Source organism: Uloborus diversus, chromosome 5, assembly GCF_026930045.1.
Source record: "Uloborus diversus isolate 005 chromosome 5, Udiv.v.3.1, whole genome shotgun sequence".
NCBI lineage: Eukaryota > Metazoa > Arthropoda > Arachnida > Araneae > Uloboridae > Uloborus > Uloborus diversus.
In genome coordinates this window covers 15324041-15346048 of record NC_072735.1, presented here as the reverse complement: position 1 = coordinate 15346048, position 22008 = coordinate 15324041, and the positions used below count along the sequence as shown (strand labels likewise).

The following is a 22008-nucleotide window of genomic DNA, read 5'->3' as shown; positions in this document are numbered from 1 at the left end:
AGAAATGTTTTGTCAAGTGATGCATGTTCAACATTTGGGCTTCAATTAGAGAAAAAAAAAATCTTCAAAATTTCCTGTCACAAAGAAAGAAAATGGAAAATCAAAAGTTCCTGAAAAATTTAAATGCAACCATCCATAAATACAACTAAAATCCTTAAAAAAAAAAAAATGGCAATTAATAATCAAAAGATGGAATTTTTACCTCAAACCAAAAACAAAATTTTATTTAGTCACAACCGAGAAAAAAAAAAGGAGCAACCTTCTGAACGCTAAATTAAAATCAGATTGAGCAAACGATAAACTTCCGATTTGAAATTTCTGTTCCATTAGGCTTAGCAGTGCTTTTTAATTTTTTCCCGGTGATTTTACAGCCTTTTTTTTTTTTTGAAATTCGAAGGATATGAAGGAACTCTATGGCTGTTTTTTGCGGGCTTTCGAATGGGACCTGAATCAATGAAATGTGATAATTCAGGGATGTGCCAGCTGAAACCCACTTTGATTTTGGAGCAGCTTGGCTCAGGAAAATAGTGAACTAAGAGCAGTTCGGCTTACCAAAAAGTTTGTTTTGCAGAAACTTGGATCCGACGCAAACTGTGGTTTTGTATAGGGGACATAAATATATACACACATATTCTTTGTTTTATTTATTAGAGGTATACAAAAAAAAAAAACTCATTTCTCTGAATAATTTTCTCCATATTTAACTCGTTCAGATTATTTATTACTTTTCAACTTTTATGTTATTCTGTCTCGCTTTGTTTTAAACTGTTTCAAAAAGACAGAAATACGCTAAAAGACTGAAAATTCTCACTTCTGGGCGGTACTATGGTTCAGGGCTCCCAACACATTTTAGCTTCAGAAAAGGGTAAAAGAGGATCATTTTCAATCAAAAAGGAGACTAAAGAGGACCAGTTAGGATCAAAAAGAGGACCTTGGGAGGACCACTCATAGTTAAACCCATGAAGTCCAAAATAATTCCTTCGTTAACTGTTGAAATTAAACGAAAAATAAGTTAATCTAAAGTTGTACATGTCAAAAGAACTTCCTATTGTCATAAACATCAAAATATTTACAAGATGCAAAAGGATTGAAATTTCAAACGCGAGAATCAGTTTTCGCGAAGTGCGAGTAAATTCAATGTTGTGATGGTTTCTAAACTAATTCCTTCGTTAATTATCGAAATTGAATGAAAAAAAAAAGCTAATCTAAAGTAGTATATGTCAAAATGACTTCCTATTGTCATAAACATCAAAATATTTACAAGATGCAAAAGGATTGAAAACTCTTAACACGAAAGCAATTTCTCAAAGCAATTTCTCGCGATACTGCATATCGAACCTATGTTCAGAAAATTGCACTGATGAAATATTTTCAAAAGAATTACAAGCAATCTAAAGTATGCTTTAGATTGCTTGTAATGATTTTTGAAAGAATTCAAGCAATAAAGAAACTTTTCATACTTTTTCAAGGCTTTCAAGCACTTGGAAAACAAACTTTTTTTTTCAGGAACATTTCAAGGTTTTTCAAGGGCGTAAAATTTACAAACATATGCGCCTGTAAAAAAAATGACGCATGCGCCACGAGATTACTTCCGAATTTATTTACAAAAGAGGTGTGGTTCATAGCAGCGTTACTATTACAATCAACACACGACACAACAGTCTCAAGAGCTTGGGATCCAATGAAAACTTTGAGATGAATATTCGAGTTATCGAGATCCGAGATCGGAAAGTTCATTCGTTATTGCAAACCTGAGGCTGAAATTCCGAGAAATATCGGTAGCACCCTGCCCCGCGATTCGACATCATAACTCTTCCCCCAAACCTCTTTTTTATGGATTTCCATGCTGCAGCGGTTGAAGGAGGATTAATGACGTCAATCTGAAGCGAAATAATACGGGAAAGTCAGTTTAAAGCGCAGGGGCCGCCTGTTTGGGTGTACAGTATCTTTTAACACAATGGAAAACTTTTAAAATATGATTTAGTAAAAACAATATAAAAGCGGACTAATCGGACCAAAATGTTAAAAAGCGGTCTAAAGCGGACTTAACCCTAAAAAACGGACTTTGGCGGGAAAAGCAGACCATTTGGGAGCCCTGATGGTTGTATTAATCTATAAAGCAAACTATTTCACATTCAAATTTTAATTAAAGTAAAGTGATAAACTTTCAAATAAAATGCTTTTCAAATAAGATATTTGTGTGAATGTTCCGTTTTTTAATTATGTTTGCAAATATGCAGTTTGGTTATATTGCATTTGTGAGTGTACTGATAAACGGCAGTAAAACCCGTCTGTATTGAGCGCTGCCCTTTACACAGAATCTGGAAAATTGGAAATACTCACGGTGGCTTTGAATTCTTCACCGGGAAGCCTCCTCTTGTGCCTGTTGTCGAACCGATGGATTCCCTTCGAGGTTCCTGCAAAAGGGGAAGTCATTTTAAAAACACCAATCACCATTCAGCCAAGATGTTACATGTGATTAAAGTGAAAAACCAACATAAATAAAGCACAAATCCTGAAGAAAATTCTTCAGGAAAAAAAATCTTTTCTTCAGAATTTGTGCTTTATTTACATTGGTTTTTCACTTTAATTATATTGTAGCACAAAGCTTATATGTTAATTTTTCATTTAAGATGTTACATGCTTGGTTTAGAGCTGTATTTCTAAAGGCTAGACATAATCTTTTAGTGATAAATACAGTAAAAGTTAAGATATATTTAAGAATTGAGTCAAATTGTTTACCACTTATGTATAATAGCTTTCTCAAATGAACTGTTCAGCTTTGTATTTTCATTTATCACCTTGTAATTTCTGTTTTTACATTTGAGGTGTCATTCAGCTAAATAAAATGCTTATATATTCCTGGTACAATGCTCTTTTGAATTAGTTTACATTACTTAAGATGTTAAACATGGGCATCAACTTGCCTCCAGCTAATATTGACTAGCTCCCACATGAGGAACCCCCACATGGGAAAGGTGTTTTATTTTAAAAACAATTTAAAAAAAGGGGTTAATATTGAAAAGTGAAAAGTAACATGCCAAAATCTACAAATCATCAAAGTATATTCGTGTATTTTTGCCAATTCCAAAAGGTAAAGTGAATAAATTTAAGAAATAAATACATAAAAAAAGTTTCAACTCGCCCCCTCTCTCCTACAGTGAATACCAATACAACAATATATCCGTTTACGCGAAAAAAGTTTTTGGCCCCAGTTTGAAGTTATTACATTGTTTGAATTCCATAAGAACAAAATTTTTATCCTAATGAGCAAAATTTGTAGTTAATTGAAGTTCATTGAAACAGGATTTGCTTGAGTAAATTAAAAATAAATTGATTTTAAAAGGTAATCAAAATTACCTTGCTGGTCCTCATCCTCTTCATCACTGTCCTCATGCTTTCTCTTTCTTTTCTGAAAAATGGGAACAAGCAAATGAAACAATTTTACTTTTAAACAGTCTAAATAACTTTACCCCCCCCCCCCCTGCTTTTTGTTGAAAAATAAGCATAGATTTGTATATTTTTCTATCTTTTGTGGAATCTCAGAAGGCAGCAGCTATCCATATTAAGTTCAAATGAATAAATTCATATTGGATGGATTTTATATGCTCTTGCAAAGTAAAATGGGTAATCAATGTAACTACATAGAACTCATCAGCCTTGGGAAAATTAAGCATAGAATTTGCAAATTTTTCATTCTTTGCTGTTTTTTTTTCTTTTGCATTGTCTTCTACTTTACTTCAGCTTTATTGCACAAGTTTGCTTATTTGGTTTTTAATTAAAAAAAAAAAACATCAAATTCCAACATTTCATTATTTTTAGTAGGGAATCCAAAATACATTTCTTCAAATACCTCATTTACTCATTTCTGAAGATACTACGCTTTACCTTGCCACATGGCATTTTTAAAACTACTATTCCAAAACATTTATGCAAGAGAGCATCAGAAGTCTCCTCCCCCCTCTCCCCCAGTCACTCAAGATAGCCTAAAATAGACTTCAAGTTCCTAAAAAAATTTGCCCCGCACTTATAAGACCCATTCGCCACCTCTGTTCAGAAATAAAATGAAGGAGTTTTGAAGGAGTAAAATGACTAATGCGCTGTCATTAAAATGATGTTGCACTTTTTTTCAACATATTTGACCCCTTTTCCCTTTTGTCACAAAGTGTCACACTTCACCTAACTCCTCCTGTCACATGTCATATTTTTATAAACATATTGTTATTATAACAATAACTGCTCATCTCAGTTTTCCTGACCAAGGGCTCTGGGGTGCTAGGCAGATTTTCCGGTCAGGTGGTCAGCTGAACGCGGAACCCCCAGGGTTAAGTTCCCAAGTACGCTTAGTAAAACAATCAGTACGGTCTGGTGGGGGAAAGTGGTCATCAATCAAATAAAGAGCTATATATTCGAAACAAATGAAAGAACGAGGGTAATTTTTTTTATTATAGATTTTAACAACTAGGAGCTATATTCTGAGATAAAATTTTGTACTTGGCAGTAAAAAAAGTTTTGTGTGCACATTAAACATTTTAAAATCTGGACACCTCTTTTAACTTCTTTGTAAAATTTTGTTTATTTAAAATCAGATAATCCTCACTTATAAGGCATTTATCAGTTAAAGTCACTTTATCAGTTGAGAGTAATATTTTCTTACTAGTGGTACCCACATGGCTTTGCCCGTAGCAGAAAATGAAAAGGTCATTTGGTTCACATCTATATTTACAAATACTGGATGATGATTTTCCCGCCAATTTGCTATATTCATTCACTTGCCCATGTTACGGTTTCACATTATGGTAATTTCGTAATTTATAATAATGTGGAACTGTATACCTTGTTGAGATAATTTGCTCGGGACAATGTCCTTAAAATTGGAATAGAAAAAGAACAAAATTGAATTTTTGAAACATTGCTTCGAGGTGCTCACCCCCATGCTACAAACTAATTCTGTGCCAAATTTCATGAAATTCGGCTAAACGCTCCAGGCGCTACGTGCATCACAGAAATCCAGACAGAGAGACTTCCAGCTTTATTATTAGTAGAGATTATTTAATTTAGGTAGTTTAGACATTATTCAGACATTATCTTTACGATATTCCTAAAGAAATAAAACAGTGCAAAATTTATCACACCTTTCCTAATGATATTGATGAAATTCAAGAGGGAAATATGATAAAAATTCTTGGTGAACTAACTTTTTACCATAGTTGACCATCCAAAATGTATTTAAATAAAGTTAATTTCTTCAAAAGAACTAGGTGTATTGAGCCTTTAAAAAAAATTAGTTGGATTCAGATCATTTTTTTACATTATGACCACTTCACCCCAACCCAGGTCATTAACACACATGAAAAAGAAAATGCCATTGAGCTATTTAGGTAAGTAAATTTTTTTCTTCCGAAAATTCGGTGCAGCGTGTTCTTTATTAATGTAATGTAAAATAACAACAAAAAAATTTGAAGTTAAAAAAAAAAAATCCTGTATTTATTATTTACCTAATTTTAAAATCTGTATTTTATGACCACTTTACCCCACCAGACCCTATTTATTAAAGATCAGATATACATTCTACGTCCAGCTGAGAATTTGTAACAATTTTTGTAAATCAATTCATGAAACACTCTTTTTCAACAATCAACAGATTAACTCTGTGGTTTCCAATCTGCGCAGCATACCTCCTCAGGGAGGTATAGAAAAATTGTGAGGGGAGCTTGCAGTTCAGTGCAGGGAGCTTCTTGATTATCATAACATGGAAATGCGGTAGAAAGATGCGCCTATAGAGCATCATTTGTGACGTCATCAAGGCCACGCCTTGTTTGAAGAATCGAACATTTTTAAAAATTAATTAAAAAGTAACTGTTGGGAAAATCAAAGTATTTTCTGCGTCCATGTTAGTTTTTTTGCTTATTCTATCAATTTCAGTGACAAAAAGTACTACTTTTAACTGAAGGAAACAACACCATTGTACTTTACCGATGTTAAGTTCTGTTGTGTAAAAATACAATCCATTTTGCCTGTGTTATATTTTTTTTCACTGTACTATGCCCATCAATACACCCATGTCTTTAAGGAAAAATAATTTCTTCTCCTGTTATCTCTCATTTTAGCCTTTTTGCTGTTTATACGCAATTTTTATTATCTGCAGCACTTGTGCCACCCAATTCCGCGCATAATCGGGAGCTGACTGTCATTGAGAATGCAATTCATTACTATTTTACAACATTGAAACATTTTAAAAGCCATGTATTGAGAAAGAGAAAGAAATAATTACCTTATCGGCCAAGCCCAATTCTTTCAATGGAAGCAATTCATCACTTTTCTTATCTTCTGAAAAAGAAAAGAATAAATTTTAAGCAATGCATCACTTTTTTTTTATACAGTTACAGAAATTTTTATCATTTATTGACATACTAGTGGTACCCGCACGGCTTTGCCCGTAATAGAAAAATTAAAAGTTCTTTTGGTTCGCCTGTATATTTACTAATAATGTATGGTGAATCTTCTCGCCAATCGCCTCGTACCCATGTTACGGTTCCACGTTATGATAATTTCGTAGTTTACTTGTCCATCTTATGACAATTTTGTTCTTAAAATTGGAATAGAAAAAGAACCGCATCGAATTTTCGAAACATCGCTTGGAGGTGCACACCCCCATGCTACAAACTAACTTTGTGCCAAATTTCATGAAAATCGGCCGAACGGTCTAGGCGCTATGCGAGTCACAGACATCCTCATTTTACCATTCTGACAAATCACAAAATTATGCTTGCAGACATGAAACATTCTATCTTTCAATTGTGCCGGACAGGACAAAGAGATGCTTCACTTTTTACTGAAAAAGTTATACAAGAAGATGGGCATTTGCTTTTCGTTAAAATATACTAACAGTGCGGTAGTATATTTTAACGCATTGTGATATGGTGATGAATCTGAGGAATCACCATACACAGGGATGAGATGGTCAGATAGCAAAAAGGTGGCAATCCAAAAAAATTTCGTAGAATACTATTTCAGGATTATAAGAAGAACTTGCAGTTGCCTCATTTAATCATGAATTCCAGAAAAACTCTAACAGGCTGTAATGTCTAAGCCATATGTGATGCAACATAAATATTTTGTAACGCTTTCTTAAATACATAAAAAAAGGAACCCTGCCAAGTTCCATTAAAATCCCAGACTGTGGGAGTCGAATCAGTTTTTTGATAGACTTTTGCACTTTTTCGAAAATAAATTTTAGAATGATATTTTTCAATAATATTTTTAGAAAAAAATATTATTGAAATAATGAACAAAACAAGAAGATATAAGGTAGCAAATGATAAAAAACACTTCCATCATTAAATACATAAAAAAAGGAACCCTGCCAAGTTCCATTAAAATCTGAGACTGTGGGAGTCAAATCAATTTTTTGATAGACTTTTGCATTTTTTTCAAAAATAAATTTTAGAATAATACTTTTCAATAATATTTTTAGAAACAAAAATATTATTGAAATAATGAACAAGACAAGAAGATATAAGGTAGCATATGATAAAAAACCTTCCATCATTAAAAATGATTGAAATATTTGCAGGATGCAAAAAGATTGAAATCTCAAATAAGACAATTTTTGATGTTTGAGTTTGACGTCGTTGGTATGTTCCCCCATCATACTTTTTTTTTGCAGAGATCGTGGAGGATGAAGATTCGAGGGGAAAAAACAGAAAGAATAAGAAAATGGGTACAAAAAATTTAGAAAAATCGGAATCTTTTCAGATTTTTAAGAAAAATAAGAGCATAATAAGGCCTGAAAATGGCAAAAAGTGGAGGAAAAATTCCGGCAAAAGCCGCAATCTCATCCCTGCATACACTAAATAACATATGTATATGCTTTAATAACCAAAAATGAGTATGTCAGTAATAATAGTATGAAAAGGGAAATGATTTTATTATTTACAATTTTTTTAACGAGATAGGGTGAATGGCTAGTTGGCCAAAGACTAATGGGGCAGGCTTATCTATCTTGTCATAACAGTTTCAAGTTTGTAATCGATATTTTCGGAAAAGCATCTGCGGATTCTATAGACTCTTTATACTCCTATCACATTTTTACAAAACAGAAGTTTTTCCACAGTGAGATTTATTACTTTCATAGCTGCCACACTTCCGTCCAAGGGACGGAATTCCGTCTTTTCAAAAGTTTCGGCCATCGGATTTTTTTTTCCAATGTACAAAATGGTTTTTATAGATGAAACAAATCTTTACTTTTGAATTTCTCACTCTCAAAAAAGGTCTTATTCTTCTGAGGACAAAAAACTCGCCCATCTGCTAAAGTTAAAAAGATAGGCTGTTTTTTTTCCCCAAAAAATAATTAAACAAGTCACTCAATCTGTTGATTTCAACCATTCTTATTTTAATCTGGAAAATTTTATCAAAGTTTTTATCACAATGCATCTTATAGCCAAGAATCTCATACCTGATTTTTTTTTAATTACTATTTTTTGTATGAAATATGAACTATTTATGTAACATGAACTATAAAATCTGAAGCTTTTTTTCTGCAGTAGCAAATAGTAAGTTTTTTATTGTATTTTACTATTAAGTTCTTTTTCTGCTTTTACCTCCTAAAAATATCGGCCAATGATATGTTATTTTTTTTATTTAGGTTTTAATTTTTACTTAATCTTACAATTTGGTTTTACCATATAGTTACAGCCTCAAAAATTAGCATTATATATGTCTAAAACATCAAAGAAACTAAGCGCTAACATTTTGGTGTCGTGAAATGGAGCCACGCGCTTTTCAGTCCTGGCCAATTTTTAGAGTGGCACCCATGATTACATTAATGCTTCTCAGTCACCAATAGCGCATTTTCTTTGCAAGCTATTTTTCAACAGGTTACTGTTTTATTAGTACCTACTCACTTCTTAGCTTTTTTTCCCCCATCATACAGGTACATATTTTTCCCTTACATAAATATTTAAGAAATGTTTAATCTAATGTGCGCATAACTAGTAAATTAAAAGTCAATATTTTAGTTATGGGCACAAATAGTCATAACTAATTTAACAACTCTTAATGCTATTCAATGAATAAAAAGGTATGTTTTGTTCTCTGTTACATTAATATTAAAATTTGAAAAATAATACATACATGCCAAACTTCAAAGGGAAAAAAAAAAAAAAAAAAAACAGGAGATTCCATAGAGGTAGGTAAGTGATTCTCCAGCGCACATATCTTCACAACAGAATTATTAAATTATGCTTTTAAATAACATGAATACTAAATTTAAAGAGAAATGGGGATCTTTTGCAGATGTAAGCTAATTGGTAGAAGCAAGAAAAATATACAGCAAAGGAAAAACTAAATAATAAGGAGTGAATTTGCTTAAAGTTTCGTACCTTCTCAAGTCCCTACCAAAAAAGTAGCTACAAAAATTTAACTACTAAAATCCGGGAAAAAAATCAATGTATAATGAAAATAAAATATTAAATAAGTAGGTATAGGAAAGCACGTGTAAAATTAACTTCAAACTTTCAAAATAATTGAAATATTTCCAAGATGCAAAAGGATTGAAATCTGCTGCAATTTTCGACAAAGCAAGTGCTTCGTTGAACATGCAATGTGGAAAGCTTTCAAAAAATTAATCTTTACTAAATGAGTTATTAGTTGGAAAAATTCTTGTTCCCTGACATAGGCAGACAAGAAAAGGGCTATTGAGAAAAAAGTGAAACTTTTTGATGATTGACGTAAAAAAAAGCAAACAACGGGAGTCTCCCTTTAAAAACATAAGAGTTGGCAAGTATGAATAATATAAGTTTTGGTCATGGACGCTCTCTTTTTATGATGACCGTATCTTCGCCTTCAGAGCAACAGTGGAATATCTTACTATTATTCTTCGGATTAGCTGCCTTACTGTTGTTCTGAAGCGACAATATCTAGTTTTTTCAGTCAGTCATTAGTAGACTTAGAACAATGGCATCAATTAAGGATACAGGACTTACTTTTTGGTTTTTCGTCCTCATCTTTAATGATGAGGCGTCCATCTTCGGAGATCGGGAAAGCCTCCGAGCCCTTCTTTGTTTCCGAAGGCTTGTGTGGTCGTTTCGCTGAAAAACAAAATTGTGAATTATTACTTGAAATATATAACTCTTAAACACAACAGTACAAATGGTGACATACATTCAGTTCAGTTTTGGAAGAAACACTTTATTTCACACAACTTATCAAAGAAGCATTCAGGAGAATTTTCAAAAAACGCTTAACAGTTTAGCTTTTTTCTTACATACCATTCAGAAATGCATGAAAATGCAAAATTACTGCACTTAGAATTTCCACACTGTACGCAAAAACATATATCAAGAGATATATCAATCAGAAAAATATATAAAAATCAGATATAACAACTTATAATTGCAAAAAAATTGCAGATTACTGCATACACAGATTTCGGGGTTACAAGGAACAATACTTTCGGGATAGAAGCAATTAGCTTTTGTCGAATGTCTCTTGATCCAAAAGCTCACTTCATTTGCATTGGAAAAGGGGTTCCTTGCAATACTGAAAGTAGACAGGTTTTCAAGCACAAAGGTATTTGGCTTTAACCCGTTCAGGAAGAACGATGTGTCTTTGCGTCAGCGCTAGGTGGTTCTTCAGAGACGAAAAACGCATCCATGCATTTCTGTCAAAATATCAGACATTTTTATTTATTTTTCTTGACTTTCCGGTGCTAGGGAAATCATATTAATAATACTTACCTATTTTTATGTGAGGGGACTCTCCATAAATGGGGTATGGCAGTTAATGTAGGGAAATGTCAAGTGCTACACTTAGGTCATGGAAATAAGCGTATGAGATATCATTTACAGGGTTCAGTCATAAATCAGGCAGAAAATGTTATGGATCTGGGTATCTTAATAAATCAGGACTTCATGTTTAGTCAACAGTGCAGTATTGCTAGTAACAAAGCCAACAGAATGCTTGGGTTTATCAATAGATCTATTTCAAACAAATCTAAGAAAGTTCTTCTGCCTTTATATAGGAGTTTAGTAAGACCTCATTTGGAGTACGCTGTTCAGTTTTGGTCGCCTTATCTGAAGAAAGATATTTTTGTATTGGAAAGGGTTCAAAGAAGGGTAACTAAATTAGTAAGGGGACTCTCAGATTTAGATTATGATACCAGACTTAATAGGCTTAACATGTATAGGCTGGAGCAAGGGAGAGTCAGAGGGGACATGATTCAGTTATTTAAATTTATCAATATGAAAGATGTAAATGGATTAAATTTTTGCGGGGAAAGCAGGACGAGGGGTCATTGTTTTAAGCTATTTAAATCTCAGGCTAACTTGGAAATCAGGAAAAACTACTACTTTAGCAGGGTCGTGGGCACTTGGAATAGCTTACCGGAAGAGACGGTAATGAGCAAGGGGGTGGATAGCTTTGAGAGGGCCATTGATCTTCATTGGGGTCTAATTAATTGACTAGGACCAGCCTAGCTGGGCCCAGAGCCTGTTGCTGGTCGTCACATTTGTATTTGTCTTTGTATTTGTATCTTGACGCTGCACTAATTAAATGCAGTCCCAAAACTTTCGTTCATTCGTGCATGCGTAGTAAAAAAATGTAAACAAACCGCACGGTGCACGATTGACGGTTCAGTTAAAACTCACAGTGAAAAGAATCTTTTTCGTCAAAGTAACGGTTTCAACGAAATGAAGTGCTGCCAATAATATTTTTGAGTTTCTTTGGAGGATTTCATCGAACTTTTAAGAAAGAATATGTAAATTGTGTGGGACATCATCGAGGTGGTATTTAAGCGGTGGACCCATCTGTCCATCGATCTCTCTTTCCCCTGCTTCCACAACAAAGACCTCCTGTATAAGCTGCTGTACTGGGCTACCAGCCCTGGGCTTTATCATCCTGCTGATGATCAGGGTTGGCCGAATTGGACCCAATGGGTTTTTTTGAAAAAACCCATTTAAAAAAACCCATTATTTAGCCCACTTTTGGGTTTTTTAAAATTTTGCGAGAAGTTTTTAAAAAAATTAATTAATTTAAATACTTTCACAATTTAAACTTCTTTTTTATTTGTTCTTCACCACAGACAATGAACACAAAAAATGAATTTTGAGCTTTAATAGTATTTCTTAACTCTTAACGGCATTAAAAATATACTTCAAAGATTTTAAATAAATGCATTTAACTTTTTTCTTTAACTGGTCAATAAATAACTCAAATTATCTTGACCGAGTCCTGTCACGTCTGATTTTCTCAATATTTGTAGATTGTACAGAGGAAACTAATCTAGCTAAAAGGCTTTCACGTAAATTATTTTCTGCAAACCAACTCGTCACAAATCTCGAATAAACACAAGGTAATTTTTTTTAGAAATAAACAGATTTTTCAAACAGTCTACAGAAAACAGAACAGGTACAGTATTTTCATTATTTTACAAAAAAGTTTAATATTTCTTACCCTGTACACAGAAATAGAAAAACAGGCAACATAAAATTCAAAGAAATGTCTTGATTAAACTGGAATTCAGTAAAAAGGGATTTAAACTAATTGAGGTTCTACAGTAGTTTTGCACAACGAAATGAAATACTATAAAGTAAAATGCAAAAAAAAAAAAAAAAAAATGTAGTAATTAAAAAACGAACAATATATTTTATCACTCGAGAAGTAACTTTGCCTTAAATATTGGTAATAATGAAAATTAAAAAAATCTGAAACTTTAACATTCTTGGGGTTTTTTTGTCTTTTATACTTTTCTTTCAGAAAACTCTGAATTTTAACTAGTTTTCCAGCATTTTACCCAAAGATAATTTTTGCATGTCCGTATACTTATGCTACAATATACTACAAGTACCTCACATTTTCCCTAAAAAAAGACAAAAAAACCCACATTTCTTTTAAAAAAACCCAACTTTAGTTGGGTTTTTTTTTGGGTTTTATTTAAAAAAACCCAAAAAACCCTGGGTCCATGGGCTTTTTTAAAAAAACCCGGGTTTTTGCCAACCCTGCTGATGATGAAATCATGTTCATTCTGATGGAAGCAAAAAAAAAAAAAAACCATTTCAACTTACTTCAAGACTTCGATTGGAATCACCTGGCGGAAGACGGTTGAAGATTACTGGACTTTTTCATTATCAAGATGAATTTTTTAGGAGCATCTGTGGTATAATTGTTTGATTTTCTTGTTCTTGTTCGCTGCAATACTTTTATTGCTGGATTGGGATTCTACATGAATACTTTATTTTTAAGAAGCTTTTGCTAACATGCTGTATTTTTATAGTACTAATAAATGTTAATGATTTACTTAAATATGCTTCCTAATTTGACTCAACCAAGACACATTTGTGAGGTCCACTAAAAACTTTAATTAGTTTTTCCTCCTGACAGTTACTGTAAGTAGTACGCAGCGGGCCTAACGACGCTACATTGCATTCTGGATTTGGAACAAAATGTTTACTATTAGATGGCGTTACTTATCCATGTTCCGTTCAATTGACTGCTCTCCTGCATTAGTATTTCTCCGTCCGTCTGACGTCAGAATGGGGTCTGTCAAGTGTCTGTGATTTATTGGATTTCGTGAAAGAAAATTTAAACATGTGCTCGCAAGTGAGAAGGGATCATTTTGAAGCGGCTCTTTCTAGTTTCGGTTCTATTTATAATGGGATTGGAGGGGAGATATTCTAGCAAGGGGTTTTACTTTTATGTTCATTTGGTAGCCATGGTGAACACGAGGAGGAAATATCTTAATTTATGACTGATTCATCTATGGATGTTTTGGGTCACACTGAAACAACTATAAATTATTTTTGTTGGAGTTCTTCGTTTTATTTGAATCCAACTTTAACTAAAAGTTTCAGATCACACACATACTGGAAGCAAAAAAAAAAAAAACCCATTCCAACTTACTGAGCAGCCTCTTGTTCACAGCAGGATCCATAAAGTCCACGATGTCATCTTCACCGCACTCTTCTATCATGGGGTTGTCTCTTCTCTTGGGATGCTTCGTTTTCTTTCTCTTCGGGGCCTCTTCCTCGTCCAAAAGTTCATCGTCGGAGTCGGCCAGGATGTCTTCGAACCTGAGAAAGAAGCCGGTTAAAAATTGAACTTGAATCTCGGTTTAGAGATCCATACATGTGGCTGGATGAAAACCAAAATAAGTTGATTTTTTTTTTTGCTGTTTAAGATACACAGCACAACTTTGATTTCAGGACACCCGATTTAATGATTTCCAGAATTTAACACTAGAAAGATTGAAGGGCCTGTGTAGCCCCTCGCATACTTGGTTTTCCATTAATTCGGAAAAATATCTAACAGAGCTCAATGGAACTTTCTGACTTTTCATTATTTGATACTATTTGAATGCCTTCTTTAATTATAGAGTCCTTCGCCTCATATTACTGTAAATATCGATCCTTATACCTAGAAACACGGGAGGGGCCACTGTGGCAGGGCTCAGGATCAGGGGCCAAGCCAAGATTTTTATATTGCTACCTATTTTTGTGAAAGTATTGCATCATTCTATTTTTGTGAATGTTCTTTTTTATCAGCATTGTTTTTGTGAAATTTTAGAGGCATCCTAATTTTTGTAAAAGAGAAGTAGAACAAGTGAAATTTTAGTTCAAAAAGTGTAAATGTCATCTAGTATTATTTTTAACAGGTTTCGTTTTTTTTTTTTGGGGGGGGGGGGGGGGAGCTAAAAACCTAAGAAGTACCAAAAATACCATCCTAATTTCAGCTTAATGGGCTATGTACTGAGTACAATATTGGAAATTATGAGAAAAACGGTTCCCCAAAACATGTTAAAAGATTGAGACAATATTGCATAAATACACTTTGGCGAGAAACAGCTAAAAATGAGTTAAAATACTACAAAAAGGTTGCTATTTAAGCGACTGTTATATAAACCTGCTAAGAATTTTACTTTATGAGTAAATTTTGTTTTAAACAGAGAAACAAGTTTTATATTTTGAAATGCAAATTTTTGTGACATTTTCGATGTTTTTGTGAAGCTACCTGATTTTATTACTTGATTTTTGTGAAAGTACCGATTTCAAAACAAGATTTTTGTGAAGGTACCGAAAAACGGTAGCAAAATCAGCCTGTATTGGGCCCTGAGGATAACTTTTTTCGAGTCCTTTGACAATCGTTAAATAAGGGTGTTTATTTTATTGAGCGAAAAGCCAATGACATACTTCTCTAAAGCTTCAGTTGGACATAAAAACAAGGCACAGCCGCCAACATTTTAAGATGAAAATAAGGGAGAGTTTACACGAATAAATTTAGCTACAAAGGTTCGACTGTGGAAGGGTTTTTTAAAATATAAGTAGGGATTTCTTAAGACCGTATAGGAGCTGTATTATGCAAATTCTGCGGGATCTGAAATTTGGAAATTAAATTGAGATTTCTATTTTTACTTCTGATGAATAAATTCTGTAAAAGGTGTTCCTCGGTCGGTACAGTGTCAACATAGGGAAAACCACATTTCTCACTACACTTCTAAACAGTAAAACAAATTGAAAAAATAAACAGGGGTAGAAGTGACCGACTTGTCACATATAGGACATTTTCCGCAAAAAATATAGGACACATTATATGAATAATTTTGCTATGAAAAAAGAAATAATACATATCATATATTATTTATTTATTCTTATCAATGATTTTGCTTTAAAAAAACCTCAAATAAAATTATTCCTTACATCTGAAATGACTTTCCTGTAGTTGAAAGAATAATTTTTGGAAAAAAAAAAAAAACAGTGTACTTATAGATGAAATAATAAAACAAAATTTGAACAAAGAAAATTTTTATTATTTCTTCCTCACTCATGACCCAAGTACTAATTCCACTGTTCTTTGGTTTTGTATCTAAACTGAACCCTTTAACACCTTGTATTAAGAACAAACAGGGCTTGAGAGGGATCCTCTTGACGTTTTTCAGAGTCTTCTTTATGCTTGAATGTTTTAGCATGCTGCCTCCATTGCGAAAATCCACAATTGCTTATGGGCACTGAACCGTTGCAAAAATGGCAAAAAGCGGTAAAATCATCTTTTCCTTTAGTGCACCATGCACCAAAATTTGTAGAATTAATGTCCTCCTGGTTCAACAACAACAAAAAACGGGAATATAGGAAAAATAAGACATTTTTCAAAAATATAGGAAATATAGGACGATTTTGATGCTTTTCTTGAAAATATAGGAAATATAGGATATATAGGACTACTTCGACCCCTGAATAAATGAAAAAGGTCATTTTTTTGTATATGTAAAAAAAAAAGGGCCACATGTGTAAGCCCCCCCCCCCCCCCTCTTCTACACAAGATAACGTTTTCAATGCTAACAGATTGCCTTGAGTGCTGCAAAAATTTTCCGACTCACGTGTCTGCCTTCTTGGATTTCCTCACGCCTTCTTCTTCATCGTCATCGTCTTCCCTCTTCTTGTGCTTCCTGGCTTCCAGCTTCCGAATGTTGGAGACTTGTTTCTTGTGGCTGTCGGGGACCATCTTGTAGATCATCTCGTACCTGCCAAATGAAGCACATTGTCACTCATGTTTTTCCCAACTACATTGCTATTTTCGGTACGTTACCGCCCTATACTGCCGTGCTAAGCACAGATGTGGTATCTGCAGTAGAGCTCAAAATGAGAAATTGACGATTAAAGTTTTACAACTCATTTCTTTGATTTATGACTTAATTAAATGCTCAACTTGCGGTAGTTGTTTCGTAAATAACTTATCTAAAGACCGTAAGAGAGTATTTCTGTAAAAATGTTAATTTAAAATTAATAAATGCAGTTACGACACATTTTCTTTTCAAAACCTTTTCATATACTAAGCTATTTTCACCGTAAGTGACAATGACTAGGCATTTTTAGGGGTATCTGCACAGATACGACAAAAGTAGCTTAGTAAAACGTGCTCAATGTATCATTAAATAATACTGAAAACATCTGCTTTCTTTGGACTTGGCTGTTTCGCTTTATTTTTTAAATACAAATCTAACAGAATCTACCTTCTGAAAGATACCATTTTTTAAATTCCGGACAGTTAAAACTGTAATCCATAACAATTTTCTGTTTCTTATATTCAAAGAATGTGTTTTTTATAATGTTTTATTTTCTAGATTCATTTTTACCGAGAATGAAGATAATTTTGACAGCAGACGATACTTAAATAAAAATATTACTGGCCGTGGAATGAAATGCGTTTTTTTTTTTTTTTCGTGAAAGAATTAAATATGAATATTTTACATGCATTTATTTCATTTTAGAATTTACATTTTAAATAAACATTTAAATAGAACAAGCTGAATATTTACTTTAACAATTATGCAAAGTTGTATTAGTTTTTATTATCAACCTGTATCAACTGTTCAACGGCAGACTAATTTTAATATTCTGTGTTACAATAAACTGCTACATTTTTAAATATGCTGCTTTACTAAGATATAAAAGTCGTATCTACAAAAAATACTAAGGAAAAAAGTGGTAACTGCGCAGATACCACTTTAAAGGCTTAGTATTTGTCACTTACGTTCAAATTGCCTCAGCAAACTCCGCAAACTATGCAGTTACGACCTTTTTCTGAAAGCTTTTTTTAATATTTCGCGTTCACAAATCGCCAAAAAACTTGACATTTAGGTAAATTAAATTAATAACGACCACCTGGTGACAATAACTCAATTTTGATAAAATGTGCAGATACCACATCTGTGCTTAGCACGGCAGTATAGCCAGGGCTAAGGCCCAGAAATACATGCGATACACCGCCAGCTCAGTCATTCCAGCCTAGGACCAGGGTTCATACTCAATTTGGATAAAAAAATTTCCATTACTTTTCCAAGACTTTTTCATGACATCATAAAAATGTTCATGACCTTGTTACACGAAGAGAATAGTACAATTAAATGCCAAACTTGCCAATTTTTGGAAATGAGCTTTCGAAAAACTTTTATGTGATTGCCACTACCTCATTGGAGGGCACTTACGAGTGGCTGAAAAAATATCAGTGCACTGCAGAAACTAATAAAATTATTCTTATTTGTCTTCATTATATCAATTCAAGTAAAGTTAAAATGCAATACACTGATGTTTAAATGTCTAACAAATATTTAATAAATGGGGCAAAACAGTAATGAATGGGACAAAAATTGAATGAGTCATTACTAAGTTACCAACAATAAATTTACTTCATAAAAACATTGCCCTTTGGTGTCAATAGTGCATCTACTCACTCAATGTAACTGAACAATATACTATATCCATTCATTAAAGTAAAGCCACGTTTTTCAGTAAATTCATTTTTCTAAACCAGATATTTCAGCTGGCCACAGGGATCAGTTTTGCGAGCTGTATGTTGGGCACCACTGTTTTAGAGGATTAGCATTCCCCTATTTCTATGTCCTATTGCCTGACTAAGGTCTTTGTTTTCTAAAGCCTTCAACATATTAAGATAAACTATGGTAAATTTAATAATGAATTTTTTAACAAGTAGTGGAAACAAACTTGGATGCAATTGAATTACACTTTTTGAAGGAGAGTGACAAAATCAAGAATATATGCAAGTCCACTACTATACAGAATACAAAGCATAAGTGCTGAAAATGATGGTTAATTCAAAAATAGCGACGCCCAAGTAATACAATCACATTACAAAAAAAGGCGAGCAGCTATTACAGAAGCGGATGAAATTGGATTCCAAAACTCGGATTTGCTTCTGAAATTGTTCAATTTATATGCAATATTACTAAATCACTCAATATTTCTAGTGCTCTGTTAGACATTGTTACTTTCTTACCTCTCAAAACATTTTTTCATGACTTAAAATAAATTTCCATGACTTTTAATGAAAATATTAATTTTCCATGACTTTTCCAGGTCTGAAATTTGTCTTTATTTTTTTCCCATGACTTTCCAGGATTTCCATGACCCGTGCAAACCCTGTAGGACTGCAGTTTCGTGCTTATAAGCACTCGTCAGCCCGGCATAGGAAGTGACTGAGCTGGAGGTGGAAAACCTCTTAAGGAAGCCAAGAGTGCCAAACAAACTGGTAGCTAATATAGAATTAGCACTTATTCCGCGCTAATGAGTGCTAATAAGCACAAAACTGCAGTCCTTGGATGGAATGACTGAGCTGGGGGTGTGTTTTATGTACTCTGCTACACTTTAATTTATAAAAGTATTTTAATTATTAAAAAACAATGGAAATAAGGTAAATAAAAGAACATCATATTTGGTATAGAAGACAGACCATCCAACAGATTTTTAGTTTGTCTCGACTAAATTCTAAAAGAGATGGGGACCAAAAAAATGACCTTTATCTGAACTTTTAAAGGTTAAAAGTAGGTATGCGCTGATTGATTGGTAGTCGTAAGTAATTGACGGCTTTGTTGGTAATTTATAACGCAACAATTTTAACCAATTGAAATACTGAAATCATATTTTTCAATTAAAATAATTCTTGCCTGGAACATGAAACTATGCTGAGTGAATTCCTCAAACCCACTGATGCTTTCAAACTCCAACTGTCATATCCTCATTTATTTCAAAACTTATAATTTAACGAGAATTTAATTAAATGAAACAAAAATTTTGAAAGACATCAGGGGAAAAGGATAAGATTTCGAAACATGGGATTGAAACTTTAAAACGGAATTTTAGGGTAATATGGGGGCAACCGGGAGCTCTAATAGGGAAAAGCTTTTGAAATAACTACTTAAATAAACACTCAGAAAGGAGGAAGATAATTACCCGAACTTCCGGACCAGACGAGTGAAGAGTTCCTTCGCCTTGAATCTCAGCTGCCTCTGATTTTCTTCCGAAATGTTGGTCACGCTTTGTACCTGAGAAGAAAATGATGCATTGCTCAATTATTGCCTCAAAAAACAAGCTGTTGAAATTAATTGCCATGAAATGAATACATTTTTAATTTTTTGCATAAATGACTGCAAATTATAGTGTAAAAATGAAAAAAAAAACGAGCTGATGTGGTCATCGCATGACTTCCTTTGACTCCAATTTAATGTCATTTTCTCATTATTGGCAGTTTTTATATGATTCAATAGGTTACTCTCTAAATATCACCAACAGTGGCCAAATTGAAACCAGATTAAAAAAAGAATTAATAAATAAAATAAAAATCACCAAACTTGTCGCCAAGTTGGCAACAAAACTTGGCGACCAAAAGACTGGCGATATATTCCAAGTGTCCGCCAAATCATAACACCACTTTAGTTTACATCGAAATTAACAATGATTTCCCCCCAAAAAGGGCAAAAGACCCTCATTGGAGCATACGAATACAACCAAAAAGGAAGCTGCACAACTAGACCCACTAGGAGTCTATGTACCAAATTTCAGCTTTCTAGGACATTCCGTTCTTGAGTTATGCGACATACATACACACATACATACGTAAATATAGACGTCACGGGGTGAGCAAACTGGAAATTAAGGCCGATTTTTGGGTGAAAATTTTTTTGCGATTACAACACTTCCTTTTTTGTAAAAGCAGGGGTAGAAGTGACCGACTTTTCACATATAGGACATTTTCCACAAAAAATATAGGACAAATATAGGACACATTATATGAATATTTTTGCTATGAAAAAAGAAATAATACATATAATATATTATTCAGTTATTCTTATCAATGATTTTGTTTAAAAAAAACCTCAAACAAAATACCTTACATCTATAATGACTTTCCTGTAGTTGAAAGAATAATTTTTGAAAAAAGTGTACTTTATAGACTAAATAACTAATCAAAATTTGGACAAAGATAATTTTTATTTTTTCTTCCTCACTCATGACCCAAGTACTAATTCCACTGCTCTTAGATTTTATATCTAAACTGAACCCTTTACCCCCCCCCCTTTGTATCCTTTGTATTAAGAACAAAAAGAGCTTGAGAAGGATCCTTCTGACGTTTTTCAGAGTCTTCTTTATGCTTGAATGTTTTAGCACGCTGCCTCAATTGCGAAAATCCACTATTGTTTATAGGCACCGAAAAGTTGCAAAAATGGCAAAAAAGCGGTAAAATCATCTTTTCTTTTAGTGCACCATGCACCAAAATTTGAAGAATTAATGTCCTCCTGGTTCAACCACTCCACACGAAATGTTGTTAAGCGATGCGATTTCGCCATTATAATTCCACTTATTACAACAGATAACGTTTTAACATCATAAGGAACTAACCATTCCACGATCCCAAAATTCCACAAAAAGAAAAGATTGCAAAAAGAAAATTAGAACGTTCCGATCAGAAAATGCACTGAACACAAAAATATACCAACGAAAACAAAAACCATGATGGAAAACAAAACAAACGGCTGTTGCCCCCCCCCCCTCCCAAATGCAAAATTCTAAATCCAACTATACCATACTATACTAAAACCAGCACTAGTTCTCGAAACTCCACCCACTACAGAGTGACGTCACATTGCTGTAGCTAATGAGAAGATGCCTGTTGCAGAATTTAGTCAGTTGAGTTTTTTAATTTGAAATTCGTTTGGGCACGTACTTTCTGCGAAAAATCCGATGTCAGAAAGTTTATTTACAGTTCTTTTTAAAAGATATATATGGTATAAAACGGTAATATAGGACATTTTTGAAAAATATAGGAAATATAGGACGATTTTGATGCTTTTTTTGAAAATATAGGAAATATAGGACTACTTCGACCCCTGGTAAAAGGAACTAAAAAAAACCTTGAAACAAAGTTAGATAAAATCACAAGTTTTTATGGATTCTAGTATTATAAACAAATATTTTAATAAATCTCAGCTATGAAAATGTTCAGTCACATGAAAGTATTATATTAATGATGATAGTGTATGCCTTATTGACTGATTGAAATTTCATCCAGTGAAAAACGTTGTCAGTTTAGAAAAAAAAAAAAGAAAAAAGAGGAAATTAAACTTAGGAAAAAAACATGTTTTATAAATGCTTCAAATGTATCAAATTTTAAAATGTCTACATAACGCTGTTGTTCACTCACAAGAAACCAGGGTTGGCAAAA

The 22008-nt window shown here is 33.3% G+C and overlaps 1 protein-coding gene across 1 annotated transcript in view; it reads right to left on the bottom strand.

The window, feature by feature from the left end:
- The window catches only part of LOC129222455 (RRP12-like protein), a 181859-nt gene that overhangs the window by 12969 nt on the left and 146882 nt on the right, over window positions 1-22008 (bottom strand). Inside the window, exons 18-24 of the mRNA XM_054856970.1 lie at window positions 19740-19831; window positions 16370-16513; window positions 13900-14069; window positions 9987-10091; window positions 6275-6330; window positions 3361-3412; window positions 2344-2417 (exon numbers count right to left, since the gene is read on the bottom strand). Coding sequence (XP_054712945.1) covers window positions 2344-2417; window positions 3361-3412; window positions 6275-6330; window positions 9987-10091; window positions 13900-14069; window positions 16370-16513; window positions 19740-19831 — 693 coding nt within the window. The remainder of the gene's footprint in view (window positions 1-2343; window positions 2418-3360; window positions 3413-6274; window positions 6331-9986; window positions 10092-13899; window positions 14070-16369; window positions 16514-19739; window positions 19832-22008) is intronic.